Source organism: Ochotona princeps, chromosome 4 (genome assembly GCF_030435755.1).
Source record: "Ochotona princeps isolate mOchPri1 chromosome 4, mOchPri1.hap1, whole genome shotgun sequence".
Taxonomy (NCBI): Eukaryota; Metazoa; Chordata; class Mammalia; order Lagomorpha; family Ochotonidae; genus Ochotona; species Ochotona princeps.
The window spans coordinates 78574416-78589956 of NC_080835.1; the positions used below are offsets into that span (position 1 = coordinate 78574416).

Here is a 15541-nt window from a genome sequence, read left to right on the forward strand (position 1 = left end):
CAGATACTTTCTCTCTATCCTGATTATCTGTGAGCTCTTGAAGAAATGGCCTAATCTCTTACCTCAGTGTTTTTTCTATGCAATAGAGACCATGATGCATGCTGCTTAGAATATAAAAATGAGAAGTGAATAAAAATGTTTATAAAATTCTTTCAGTTATTAGTTTCCTTTTGACTTCACTTGCACTTTATTTTCAAGCTTTAAACTTCGCAGCTCATCAAGCAATGCCAAACTTGTTAACAAGAAGCACTTACCTTCTCATCACAGCATTATATATAACTAGAAGTGGATGACTGAGCCTGGTTCATTACATAGCAGAAATTAAGTCGAAGATATTCCCTAGGTCACTTATTAATGTCAGAAATAGGACTAGAATCCCAGTTTCCAGTCTTGATGGAATACACAAACAAATAAGTTGAAATCATACCTAAGAACATAGGCTCCAAATCCAAATTTCAAGATCTGATTTTCCCAATTGCTTGTGTGATGACTTGGGGGCTAGTTTTTAAACCAGGGAGAATAACAATATGTCATGGGATTTAAGGAGACTAATGGGTCTTGTGTATTTAAAGTTCTTAAAGTAGAATTTGACACGTATTCATGTGCTGTTTTTTCAGGCTATTGTTGCTAGTAATAGTAGCACTAGTAAAAGCAGAAGTACACATCCTCATAGAGAAGGTTTGAGACAACAGCAGATGGTAAATAAAGGTGGAAGAGACAGCATCCACAAGACAGCCATGGTCTTACTATGAAGTCTATTGTTGCTAGTCAGTGATCTGAAGCTGGATATGTTGACAACTTCTGTCATCTCCCTAGGCTGAGCTTGTAAGATACCTGGCATGACTCTGGAACATAAGAACTTGAACTGTGAAGGTAGCCCTGGTTTGCTCAGCCGCTTGTGAATACTGCCAGAGCCCAGCGCAATGTTAGACACATCCAAAATTGCCTGATTTGGAGAAAGGATGATAAGTTGATAGAACATAATTTGGAGCATTGGATAACCAGAAAAACAACCATTTGTTGATTGACTTCTTTTATTCAGTTTGTTCGGTCTTTTCCCCAACACACACACACACACACACGTGCGTGCACACACAATCCTTCCAAGCCCATCCATGTTTCCATTGTCCTGCAGACTACCACCCAGTGCATTCTACTAACTCCTTATTATTCAGGTTTTTTCTCTGCATTATTAGCATCATAGTTTTTAATATTGTTCTGAAGTGGCTGATAACTTAGCATACATTCATACTCTGGAGTGATTTTCCAAGGGATGTAGTAAAATCTATCTTCATAAAGAATGAAAAGCAGTCACTACCTGCAGTGGTTTAGTGTGAACTTTCTAGACAGAGGAATGAGAATGAGCTGCACCCTATTGTTTTAAAAATGAAATAGAAAGCTTTTTTCATACTGAGACTTTAAGATACTTATAGCAACTGTTGTATTTCATAGGGAAAAAATTGATTCAATTAAAATGTTACTAGAGTTTCTTCTGGAATTCTTTAGATTTTCTGTACCTAGGTCTAATTTATTGGTAAAGTTGTAGTTTACTGGTATATAATTTCAGATTTTAGGTTAATTTTTTAAGAATTAATGTTGCTTCTAGGTTATAGCAAATATTACTGGTTTACTGTCTTAGGGAAAAAAAAACTGCCAGTTGCCTCTACTTTTGGCCTCTTCCTGCCATTTTAGATGGTATATTTTGAGGTGTTTGGGAGATCCATGGATAGTTCAAAGTATGTGATGAACACTAAAGCTGAATTTTAAATAAATATTGTCAGCAAACCAGAGATTGCTGTTCTCATTTCAAGAAGTGTTACATTGTAAAATTCAGGAACAAGTGTTTGACACAGAAGTTAAGATATCCCTTCCAATGCCTGCAACCCGTGTCAGGATGCCTGGTTTTCAGACCTAGCTCTTGTTCCAATCCTGGCTTCCTTCTAAATCACACCCTGGGAGGTTGCAGATAGCTTTAGTAGTTGAGTCCTTACCACCCCATAGGAAACCTACCATGAGATTTGGGCAGGTGGTTTCAGCCTGGCCCAGTACTGGGTAGTGTGGGCAATTTTGGAGTGATCCAATGGATTGAAGATCCCTATCCCCCTGACTTTCAAATGAAGTGAACTTTGGAGTTTGTAAATTCCATGTATAAAGAGACAGTAGTACTAGGTAAGAGGCCCAAGTTGGCAGATGTTTACTAAGTGATATTTTTGTTTTGCTCAATAGAAAGCTTCCCTGGTCAATGCATTGCTTTATTCTTTTCAAACTAATACCATATTCTTTAAGTTGATCAGACACAACTCTTCCTGGTGCCATGTACTATTCCTATTGTATGATACTGGAAGGACATCTTTAGGAGATAGTGTTAAGTCTGTTCATGTTCTTCTGGGCTTTGGCAGGGTCAGATTCATTTATTTTTGTACTTGCAGAACAGCACATCCATTTAATTTCTGCATTCTGACCAGCTTAATTTTTAAATTGCAGTTATGATTCAATTTAATCTTTCATCTTGGCACCAGGAAACCACTACTTCATTAAGACATGCTTATTCACCCTTCCTCACTTGTGTGTATAGGAACAGCAGACTGTCCTAGAGTGTCCTTCTTGGATTGGGCTAGATAATAGCTGTAATGTTAGTTTCTAAGTGAAATTTTAGAATTTCAAGGATATATACTTCATATACAAGGATATGCTTCATATACAGAAGCTACATACTTGTTACTGAAGCCTCCTTTTGCAGTGATGCAAGCTCTGGAAGCATGGCTTTCTGGATTTGAACCCTGACCTTCTTACTAGCTCTGGGAACTGCTGTTAAGCCACTTGTTTTTCTCCCCTGCAAGATGAGGATGACCTCTAAAGGGATTAAGAGTGGAGACTGTAACATTGACATATTATAATTGTTCCAATCTTTGGGGCCCCTTGTCATGTCACATGTGTGTTGTAAGAACTGCCTGCTTTTTGAATGGAAGTGTTAAGTTTTCTACTTTACAAAGTATCCTTGCTCAGCACTGGCTATGGAGCAGGTACTCTTTGAAAAGACTGTATATGTTTATGCATATGTGTGTGTATATATGCATATTATGACAAATGGTACCCCTAGCTAACTAGATCGGCTCTCAGAGTGGAAAGAGAAAAGAGTCCACTGCTGACTGAAAAGGTGTAGCACAGTCAGAGCTGTACCAGGAGGTTCTGGACTGACTAGCTGTTTACTGTGCACTAATCTAATGTTTACATGTATCGTGTGATGTTTTTCATGAATCACTGCAAAAAGGCACAGAGAACAGACTGCAATGCTCTGCTGTAGCACCATCTGACCCTCACAGAGCATAACCAAGACTTCTACTTGTCTATCAGTGATGAGGGCTGGGGGAGTTAGAATACAGTTAACCAAATCCTTCATGTGCTTTGTCTTCCAGCTGCCAACTGTATGGTTTCATGGTTTTATTCTCTCAGTATCTTAGTCTCAAGGTGAATAGAGAAGGGTATGAATGGTACTAGGAAAAGCCTTTTATAGGAAGTATCAAAACGCCTCAGAGCATGCCTGTCACACTGCTGAGGAATATGTAAAAATCCTTTTTCATTGAAAAGATCAAACATTTACTTTTGTGGCATCTTTAACCTGTTGTTACAGTTTCATTTTGGTAGACAGCCTCCATCATGACCCCCAACCTATTGATATTAACATGCTTGTGTCATCTCCTACATTTTATTAGAATTGAACTGTGTAACTATAGTTTTGGCAAAAGTGGTGACATGTCACTTTTGAGATTAGGTCATAAAAGACTAGCTTTCTTCTTGATTACTCTCATATTCTCTTTCTCTGAACACTTGACCTGAAGGAAGTCATGTCATGGCAGTCCTCCAGAGAGATCCACAAGGGGGAGGAACTAAAAACCCAACTCACAGACAGCTAAGTGATTGAGCTTATAATTCAATCTCCCAACCCCAGTCAAACCTTCAGATTGTTGCTGCAACTGAAAGTTTGACTGCAAACTCCTAAGAGAGCTGAGCCAACCCCACCCAAACATTCTCTGACCTGAAAGATTCATGATCCATGTAACTGTTAAGATAACAATAACTGCCATATTAAGCTGCTATGCTTGGGGTAACTTTTTATGCAGCAGTAAACAACCAATGCATTTTCAAGTGATTGAGCTTTCATTCAGGTGAACTTTCTAGACTATCTCATCATATATGCTTACAGCTGGGAGGTGGAAGATGGATATTTCTCATTTGTAATTGAAAACCTTAATACCTCTATCAAGCAAATTTTGGAAAAGGCAGCAAATAATCTTAAATTAAATAATTTTCTTAATACGCAGTTCATATGGTATACTTTATAAATTTATTTTCTTTAAGATTTATTTATTTTTATTGGAAAGAGAGAGAAGGAGAGACAGAGATCTTTCATCTACTACTTCACTCCCCTAACTGGCCACAGCAATCAGAGCTTAAGCTGATCCAAAGCCAGGAGCCTGGTACATCTTCCAAGTCTCCCACGTAGGTGCAGGGTTACAAGGTTTGGGCTATCCTTTGCTGCTTTGACAGACTGGATCAGAAGTGGAGTGGCCTGGACAGGAACTGGCACCCTTATAGGATGCCGGCACCTGTAGATTAAGGATTAGGTAGTGGAGCCAATGTGCTGGTTCCTAATTTACTGATTTAAAGTGTAAATTCAAGAGAAAGCATTTTGACTAACAATTAGAATTCTTGCTGGGATGTCTGCATCCCGTGTTGGAGTGCCTAGGTAATAAGTGTCAGCTCCCAGTTCCTGGTGCCTACCAACATAGACCCTGTTGCCTGTGGGTAATGAGGTGGAAGGCCAGGATTGCATTCTGGCTCCAGCTTCAATGCTGGCCCTGCCCCTGCCCTCGCCATTGTAGACATTTGCAAAATGAACCAGATAGTAAGAACTCTTGGTGTGTCTGTGCCTGCCTGTCCATCCTGCTTCTTTCAAATAAAGTGCATTTTGATTTTTTTTTTTTTTAGGATGTTCACAGATCTGTGCAGCTATCACCATAACCTTGGAGTATCCCTCATCCCCCATTCTTTCCCACACACTCAGCCTTCTCCCATTCAGGTTATAAGCAACCAGTTACCAGTTCTGTCTCTGTGTATTTACCTCTCCCAGACCTTGTATGTATCTGGAATCACATACTCCATGATCTTTCATGACTCCATTCTTTTGACTGGTGTAATGTTTCCAGAGTCCATCCATGTTGTAGCATCTGTGAGTACTTATTTTTAATGTGAAGCTATATTTTCAGTCTAATGATAATTAACTTTTAGAGGACCCACCAAATTATTTTCCAAGACAGCTGCAACATTTTTACATTTCCATTTGCAATAGGTAAGGATTCGGGTTCTCCACATCCTTAATAAGATATGTTACTGTCTTGTTGATGGTGGCCATTTTATTGGGTGTGAACAGGTTTCTTACCATGGTTTTGCTTTGTATATCCCTAAGATAATTGAATATCTTTTCATGTGGTTATCTCTATTTGTATGTCTTTCAATGGTTATCTCTATTTGTGGTTATTTATGTGGTTATTCATGTGGTTATCTATTTTTATGTCTTTCAGGGTTAGAATAATTTTGTTTAAAGCAAAAGGAATCTTTAATTGGATTGAATTTTTATTAAGAGTGTTAATTCTTTTTCTACCTCAAATTGTATCTATGGGGTACAATTGATAATTTATGTATTTAATGTGTGCTGGTCAAATAAAATTCTGATAGCTGTTACTCAAAACTTCTGTTAACTTCCATAATTGCCACCCTTCCCAAATTCCAATTCTGTAATCACATCAACTTTTTTTTATGAGAAGGATTATATAGTGCTTGGCTATCTGAATTTGACCTCACTTAATCTTTTATCTTCCAGTTCCATTTGTTTTACTGCAAGTGATAGGATATCGTTCTGTTTGTGATTAAATAATATTCCTGTATGCATGTCTGGGAAGGAGTAATAATCTGGTTTTGATTTGCATCTCCCTGGTGACCAGTGATTTTAAGCATTTTTTCATGTACCTGTTAGCCATTTGTCTTTCTTTTAGAATCTGTGTTTACATATATTGCCTGTTTTAAATTGCATTACTTAGGTATTTTGCTATGAGTTATTTGTGTCTCTTGCATATGTTGGGTGCTACCCCTTTGTCGGATGTATGCCTTGCACACATTTCCTCACATTTTGTGAATTGTCTCATCACTTTGTGGATTATTCCTTTTGTTGTGCAAACCTTTTTTGGTTTGATGAAATCCCAGTTTTCTGTTTTTGTCTCTTTCCCCCCCCCCCCGTGATTTTGGGGTCTAATGCAGAAAATCTGTTGCCTGTTCCAATTTCCTGGGTGTCATCCCTAGGTTTCTTTTAATATTTTCAAAGTTTCAGGTCTCACATTTAGGTTAAAGAACTGTTTGAGAGCTGCATAGATGAGATAGGCAGATAGCCCATTCAGGATGCAATTGAAAATAATTGAAGCAAGTGATAATGAAGATCATATAGGGAAGAGGGAAAAATTGAGACATTGAAGGGTGAGGATTGATAAGATTTGAAATATAAAGAAGTAACAGTAGCTAAGTTTTTGACTTTGGAGTACTGGGTAAATAGTGGTGACATTGATGGCTTAATCATGAAGAGGAGCAAGTTGAGAACATAACAGTTTTGAGGTGAGAGATGAAGTAAAGGTAATATCATTAGTAACTATAAATTAGATACCCATGGTGTATTGGGTTCTATGCTAAGTATTTTATATGTACTTCATTTGATATCTTTATTATTTTAAAAATCAAGATATTTAATCATAGCACAATCAGTGAAATTTAAATCTGCTCCTCTGTTACTATCATTCTGGGTAATTCCATCAACCTGTGTATGCATGTGTTGTTAGTATTGTATCTTGATGACTTCATATTCTATTCTTTCATGTTTTGGAGGGTGATACTGCTTTTTAAACTTACATTCCATTTATTAATTGCTAGTATAAAAATGCAACAGATTTTGTATACTGATCTTTTACACTGTGACCTAATTTACTGTAGTTGTTAACTCTTTAAAAACAGTTCCATTTTTTAGCTTCAATGGCAGTTTCACAGGATATTCTACAGACACATTTATTTCATTTTAGTTTTCTTTCTTTCATTCTAATCTGTTCATGATTTCTCTCTCGCATTGTTCTGCTGACTGGAGAAATTTTAGACTTACAGAAAATGCGAAGAGTATTGCAGTTTCTGCATAAACTTCCGCCAGTGTATCTTAATGTACTCTGTTACAATAGGAAAGTACATTTGTTGCAACCAAGGAACCAATGTTGATACATTATTGAGAGTTCCTTAGTTTTTATCTCATATCATTGTCCTGTCCCAATGCCAGGTTAGACTCTGTCCTTGTATTTCCGTAGACTCCTCTGTGCTCATCAGTGTCTTCAATGTGTTGGTGACCTTGACAGTTTTGAGCAGGACCGTTCAGGTATTTTGGTGGAAGGAATGTCTTTCCATTTGGATTTATGTGATGTTTTCTTGTGGTTTGAGAAAGGTCATGGCTTTGTAAAGTACTTTTCGGTCTGTATTTTTTTTGAGGCTGTGATTTTCCTGTAAATATCTTTATCTGTTTCTGTTATTACAATAATAGTGGCCTCATAAATTGGGCTGGGAAATGTTATCACCTTCCTCTGAAGAATATTGAGGAAATGCCTTTTTTTTTTCTTCCAAAAATGCTTTGAAGAAAATCATCCAGTGCTTAGTTTTTCTTTCTGAGAAGAAGTTTTAATTATGTTATGATATTATCTTCAATGGAGAGAGAGAATCTTCTTATTACTTGTTCATTCCCTTGGCGACTCCAATGGCCAGAGCTAGACCAGGCCAAAGCAAGGACCAGGAGCTTCTTTTGTGTCTCCCATGTGAGTGACAGGGACCCGAGTGTGTGAGCTATCTCCCTCTGCTTTTCCATACCGTCTTCAGGGAGCTAGATCAGAAGTAGAGCAGTGGAGACAGAAACCAGTGCCCACATGGGATACCAGCATTGCAAGCTACTGGCTATAATACAATGCCAGACCACTGACAACTGTATTGTAAAGAGTTTGATGATACATTAGATTCTCAGAATTACAGCAAATATGTAATAATTGTTGTAACACGCTTCTGACTGATTCTCATCAAATCACATATTAATGTGATTGTTATACAAAGAGAAGAGAGTCCATGTTCTGGACCCAATGTGGTAGCATAGTAGGCTAATCCCTCAATTGTAAGGGCTGGCATCCAATCTGGGCACCAGTTGGAGTCCCAGCTGTTCTACTTCCCATCCAGCTCCCTGCTAATGGCCTGGGAAAATAGAGGATAGCCCGAGTCCTTGGGCCCTTGTACTCACATGGGAGATCCAGAAGATGCTCCTGGCCCCTGCTTCTGGCCAGCTTAGCTCCAGCCATTAGGATCATTTGGGGAGTGAACCAGCATGTGGAAGATCTCCCTCTGTCTCTCCTCTCTCTCTCTAACCTTTCCTTTCCAACAGAAATAAATTTTGTAAAAAAGATTCAGTGTAGTTTACTGATAAAATTCAAAGAACATAAGGATGCTTCTTCCCTCCTCCTTCCCCTTTGCCTTTATCCATCCCTCCTTCATTTCTTCCTTTTGCTTTCTTTTCTTTCTTAATTTTTGAGATAAATTTTTAAAATTTACATCATGTGGTGATTGTACTTATTCTTTCTAATCTAGCTATTTATTTTACTTTCTTGTTTTGCCTGATTTCTTTTCCCATGACCTGTATGTTAAAGATAAGTGGGGATAGTGAATATCTTTGTTTTGTCACTGATATTAGGAGAGGAGAAGCAGCTATCTTTTGAAACTAGACCGCTGGCTTACTCCATGGAAATGAGTAGTGAATTTTGTCAACTGCTTTCTTATTATCTCTATTAAATGAGATTATCAGGATCTTCTTTAATTAATGCTATGTAAGTCATATTGATTGTTTTTTCAGTGTTAAACACTACATTTTTGGGATAAACCTGTGTTATAATATCCTTTTCATGTATTGCTGAATTCAGTTTGCTTCTGAATGGCATTTTCAGAATTTTTGCCTCTGTCTTCATGAGTTATATTAGCATGCAGTTGCTTCTTCCTATAATGTCTTTTTCATATCTAGGCTTGGAAAAAATGGTGGACTAGAAGTACATGTTTAAAATTTCATAGAAAGTTTAATTTCATGGAAATTAAAAACCAGTTTATTTTGGATCAAAACAATTGAAATACATACATAGTTGTTTTCATATACACATTTTCTTGAAATTTTCATCTCTTGACTTTAGTTTTTTGGAAGAATTTTTGTGGACTTAGTATTATTTATATCTGAAACTTTTGATAAAAATTGACCCGTGAAGTTGCTCAGGACTGCAGTTTGTTTGCTCTTGTGAGAGACTTTTAACTACAAATTGGGTTTCTTTAATCGGACAATTCAGGCTACTGATTTTTTAAATAAGTTGTAGTAGATTAGGCAGGAATTCTTAGTTTCATCTGGCAAATTTATAGCTGTATAGGTCTTCACTATATTCTGATATCCTTTTAACATCTAATCCGTAATGCTTATAAAAGTAAATGTTGAATTACATCAGTTTTCAGTATAATTTTGATGTGTTAATCCTGAAAGTTTCACTGAATTTTTTGTTAAACTGGACACTACTTAGGTAATACTTTGATGTCAGACTTACAGTAAAGTTAAATTTGGCTGTGTTTGCAAGCTGAGTCCACTGGCTTTGAGGCCCTGTTAGTTAACTTCTGGTACAAAAATTCCTTGTCCTCCCGCTCTTCTTTTTTTCCCCTGCTGTGTTTTCATTCTCCTGTGTTTTCAAGAAACACATAAGTTCTTCATTTATTATATAAAAATGAGTTTATGGGTATGTTTGTGCACCTGGATACTGAAATGGAATAATTCCTCTTGGGCTTAGTAATTGTCTGCTTTTTATTAAGAGGAAAATAAGATGAAGACAGGAAGAGAATGAAGGAATCACCAACAATTTTTGTTCCTTAACTTCCAGTAAACATTGAACAGATGGGATAGCTTTTAAGAGTAACTACTGGTTTTACAATGACCTGTGACATATTTGTTTTGGAATTGTACAAGCTTCTGAACTGAATATCAAAAACCTGTAGCAGAGAGACCTAGAAATTTTCCATTAGATTCTTTTCCCTTAATGATAATTAGAAATAGCTCTAATTTCAGGCAGAAGTATTTTGAGAACTTACTAATATGCCCACTTCGCACATTGTACCTCTAATTGCTGACATTTGCCCTGTTTGTTTCAACTCTGCTCATCTAGGTATGTTTTCTGAACCTTAAAAACTAAAGTATATGCATAGTTCTTTTTCCAGCATCATTTGCCATATTCCTAGAAACATAGCATGTGCCTACATACAGCATCACACCTAAGAAAGTTAACAATTATCTCCTTAATATTATCAAATTTGTGTTTATGTCCAAATTATCCTAATAACTTTCAGTTTTAAAAACAATTGACTTTTTAGCATGCATGTGACTGTTACTTCTCTTTATTCTCTCATAAAGGCAAATAGACCCTGGGACTTTTTAAAAACACTCTATTTAGCTAACTTACAAGAGACTGGTCAGGAAGATCCAAGATGGCTGAATAGGATATAGCCATGCTGACTTCCACTGCTCCGAGATAGGAAAAGAGCCAAGGACGGATCACATACCCAGGGAATTTTCATCAAAGAAATGAAAAAGAGACTCCAGAGGGTGAGAGGAAGGAAGACAGAAACAGCACTGCCACAACCCCTGTGGTGCTGCCAGCTGTGTGCTGCCGTCTTGCCATCTCAAGATAGGAAGAAACAACCATGTGCCCCAGCACTCACAGTTTCTGCAGGGAAGAAATGCCACGGTCAGCCACGGACTTTCACTTCAGTCTGGGGTGCCGGCTGAGGTCTGAGCGTCTGACAGGCTTAGAGCAGGGAAGCTGCATTGCTTCTCTCTCAACCCAAGTTGAACAGTGTGCGCTCCGCCACTCCCGCCAGAGTCAAGGCAACATGTGGGGCGTAGGACAGATATCCTGCATCTTTCAGTGTGAGGATTGTGGGACATTAACCCCGAGACACACTCACACACTCTACATAAGCCAAAGAGCCTCACCTGGGGCTAACACCTGCTAACACTGAAAAAAAAAACCACCTGTATTCTGCCCTGCAATACCAGTAACAGATTTAGATTTTTCAGTGCCAATGAAATCTTCCCAGTCCCCTAAAAAGAACCTACGTGCATTACAGCTCTTGGGACTCACTCTCTCTGGGAAAAAAAAATCCTGTGGGCCCGGCGGCCGTGGCCTAGCGGCTAAAGTCCTCGCCTTGAATGCCCCGGGATCCCATATGGGCGCCTGTTCTAATTCCGGCAGCTCCACTTCCCATCCAGCTCCCTGCTTGTGGCCTGGGAAAACAGTAGAGGACAGCCCAATGCCTTGGGACACTGCACCCGCGTGGGAGACCTGGAAGAGGTTCCAGGTTCCCGGCATCGGATCGGCGCGCATCGGCCCGTTGCGGCTCACTTGGGGAGTGAATCATCGGACGGAAGATCTTCCTCTCTGTCTCTCCTCCTCTGTGTATAACTGGCTGTAATAAAATGAATAAATCTTTAAAAAAAAATCCTGTATATTTTGTGGTCTCCCTGTAGGACTGGAGCAAGGCTGTTTACTTTCCCTAGTCCCAGAACAAGGACTGTTGGTGTTGTAAGCCATGGCATTAGTTGAACTCTTCTAGCAGGACCTGAGGAAGGGTTCATCTGCATCATACAATCCTAAACCCACAGCAATTGGTACCATAAGCCTTGGCATCACTGTAGCTTGCCTGTGGCACAGGGAGACAGGCATATCACAAACCTTTGGGATGAAATGGTCACTTTGGGATATGATTGCTGATTTTGCCCGTGTTTATGCTCCTGGGGAACTGTACTCTTTCTAGTTTTTACTTGTTGAATATTATGATGAATCGTGATTTAAGCCTGTGAACATACAGTGAGTTAAAATGAAGTATTTGCAAAAACTCATGGTAAATGAGGGGAGGGAAAGAGGAGGAAAGTAAGGGAAGTATGGTTGCCTCTCTGGAATTGTACCTATGGAATGAACATAATATGTATTAATTTAAAAAATTTTAAAAATTGTCTATTCTAGAATCAGGGTTTTATTGTAGAATTACTGTTGCGGGGTGGGAGAGAGATCATGCCAGACAAGTCTAGGATATATTAAACAGTCTTTATTAACCAGGCTTGGTGATAATAGGACCCATTAGAAATTAGCAGATAACAAGCCCACATCCAGTCTGAATTGAAACCCTCAGAGGAACAAATAGTCATTATCCTGAAGTCCATCTAGTAAACTGAAAATCTATGTCCCAGCTTCCCCAGCAATGTGAGTTATCCTAAGAGACATACAGTGAACAACCTGGGCACACTTAAAAAGCTATAGACATTCACATTTCCCTGACTTCTCTGCCCACATTCCATTACTAATAGACCTCACCTTTACTGGAACTCTTGAAAGTACACAAGTTAGAAATACAAAACATCTTAGCATTAATGTCTTTACTGTCCTGCCCAAGCACTGAATGAGGGTAAGGAATATAGACATACAGGGGCCATGCTCAGGGGCTACCTGTCCTCAGAGTCTGCCCATGGCAGACCAGAGAGCAAGCAGGTACTGGGTGTGCCAGAGCCAGAGCGAGGGAAGCGCAGGACCAAGAGAGTGAGCCCCTCTGTATCAATGACCTCTATGGGGCCTTACAAGGGGAGTGGTTATACAACAAGGCAATACCTCCCCCTCTCAGGTTCCAGGTGATGATAAGTGAGCATCACAGGTGGGCAGAAATGATTATGTGGGTGAGGGAGGCATGGCTTCCATGACCCTGTACTAGCTGTCTAACCCACAACATTAAATATGTGAAAGGTTTTCAAAACATTTGTTGAAAATGTGTGTTAATTTAGCAATTGCATATTTCAAAATATACTTCTTAATTCTTATTCCATAAACACTTTAAAGCACCCGCATGTGTTACATGCTTGTGGTTACAGTCATTACCTAAAGTTAAGATTAGATATTTAAATTTTTATTGGCAGACATTAGGGGAAGCTGGACAAAATGAAGAAATTTGCTGCAGTAGAAAAGGAGCACATTTTTTTCTGGTTAGACCACTAAAGTGATGCTGAGTAGTAGTACTTGTGATTTTTACAATAATGAAAGTGTGTGTCGAGAAGCCAGTGTACTGAACTGTGAGACTTTAAAAGTTTCAATAGAACTGAGTATTCCTTTACTGTGTCTTTGCTTCAAATGTATGCTTTTCATGCTAATTAAGGGGAAAATAGAATCTTTATTTTCACTGGGCTTTAGAATTGTTTCCTTTTCCCATTTCTTTCTTTTTTTTTTTTATGAATGAGACGTCTTAAGAGTGAGTGAGATTGTTGGCCTAAAGTTAGATGGCAGGGGGTGGTTGGAACCAGAGCTAGGGCCCGATTTTCACTGTCTACACTCTAGCCCCAATTTATTTTTCCCTCATATCTGGCCTTTAAAAGAAGAACCAGTGGGTGAGAGACAGATCAACAGTCAGGCAGCACAGGCCATGCACAGAGAGGATAGCAACAATGCCTGCTTGTTTCCTAAGGCATTTCAAGTATGCACCTGGAAGTGTCAGCAGTCTATCTTGGTTATGAGAGGAATGACCTTTGGGAAGAGGTTGGGCCATTTGCCCTTTGGCATTGTATTCCTGAGAATCACCCCTCCATCCTTGTGTAGGGTAGGTTAGTGCATCTGTGGATGTGTGGGGATGAACTGACTGTGCTCTAGGATCTAATGAAAATCCCGAAACAGACTGATCTACCAGCCCTTTCCCATCTGTCTCCAAATCCAGCCCGCAGCTTCAACCTTTCATGAAATCACTGAAGGCCAAGTCAGTTCCTCTTTGCTTTCTGACCTTGGCTTACTTGGTCATTATTGTTTGCTGTCTTTTGTCCTACAAAGTTTTCCCTCTTGGCCAGTGACAGTGGTCTTTTCTGACTTACTCTAGTACCAGGAAGACATACTGTTCTGTGCTAACAGAACTTCTTCTGATAGTGGTCCTGGCAGTGGGGGCATCAGTACCATCTGGGAATAGTTAGAAATGTTCAGTGCAGGATCCTGCCCCATACAGAATCAGGAACTCCATGGATGCCTTTGTAATGAAACCTAGGTGTGGTCTGCATGGAAGCTAAAATTTGATAACCGTTGTCCTCCTAGGGTATTCTTCAAAGGAAGTCTACCTTCTTAAGCCATGGCCAGGTGGCATCACCCAGGAAATGAGATCCAGGTAATGCAGTTAATTACTTAGCAATACTAGGGCAATTTCTTTGCCACATTCGCAAAGTTCAGTGTTTGAAGAACTACCTGATTAAAGCAAATAATAAAATCCCAAATCTTGAATGTTGCAGACCTTGACCAAACGTTAATTCTGTATTCAACAAAATAAGTCATTGCTAAACAAGAAATTTTACATCACTATATTTACGTACATGAATTTGAACTGAACTCTTCCTGTAAATAAGAATGTTTTCATCTGCTTTTTGTCCCACATAGAGGCATCAGAACAGATGAAATTAGTAGTTCTTCTTACTTGTCAGTGATAAATTGTTACTTGCTGTTTCCCAGTAGGAGGGTCTTTCTCCAGAGTGCTTTTAAATATATGTTCCAAGTTCTATGGCAGTAAGGAGACAAGAACTGTAGTATCTTGGAAAAGATGGTAATGGTTCTTAAGAAAGCACTTTATTTCCTAAAGCCAAATGCCCCTTTAGGTTGCCTTGGGCTTCTAGAAAAATCCCAGATGACTGCTGCAAATGAAGGGGAAGCTGACAACTCCATTCTGCCCTAGAACTGACAGGAATTTAAGGCAGTTTAACAGCTGTGGGGTTGAGGATGGACAAGGAGTGTAAGATTCTGCCTCAGAAGCCCAGGTATGCAGCCTGTGTCTAAAAGTGAGATAGACTAAAAGGACTAGGAATCTCAGAAGTCGCCACCAAAAACCTAATCCTAACTAGCAAATCAGAGGCTACTGCTTGGAGAAGAGCAAGAGTTGGCAAAATACTTCCCTCTATAATGAAAGCATTCAGGAACCACTAAAAGTGAAAATGGGGCAAAAAGAATGAGAAAAGCCCTGTGGCACCCAGCATTTCACCTAAACACAGATGACAGTAGCCTGTCCCTGGAAGAATTTGAAATCTATATTATACCGAGTTGAAAGTTAGCAACAACAAAACCTAAACCAACTGCTTACAAAATTGACTCAATAGCCTCTCATACTGATAGTATAACAGAAGGCAATGCGTGCCTATTTCCATTAGGATACTATTTGTCTAGGTCAGTATTCTTCTCTCACGGTGTCCTGACGTTCAAAAAAAAATTCACAGTGCTCTGAAAAACGAGGCAAAAATCTGTTGAAAAAAATAAGCCAGACTGTAAGATGAACCAGATGTTGGAACTATCAGATAATGATGTTAAAACACATTGGATAATAAAGATCTAGTGGGTTG

At 39.0% G+C, this 15541-nt stretch overlaps 1 protein-coding gene across 5 annotated transcripts in view; it reads left to right on the forward strand.

Moving 5' to 3' along the window:
• The window catches only part of ARHGAP20 (Rho GTPase activating protein 20), a 151126-nt gene that overhangs the window by 73723 nt on the left and 61862 nt on the right, over positions 1 to 15541 (forward strand). The window contains exon 1 of one of the 5 annotated variants that reach the window (XM_058663939.1): positions 14284 to 14325. The exons of the other annotated variants lie outside the window; for them this stretch is intronic. Within the exon in view, the coding sequence (XP_058519922.1) occupies positions 14315 to 14325 (11 nt within the window). The 5' untranslated portion in view covers positions 14284 to 14314. Of the gene's footprint in view, positions 1 to 14283; positions 14326 to 15541 lie in introns of those variants that run through there. 5 annotated transcript variants of the gene reach the window in all.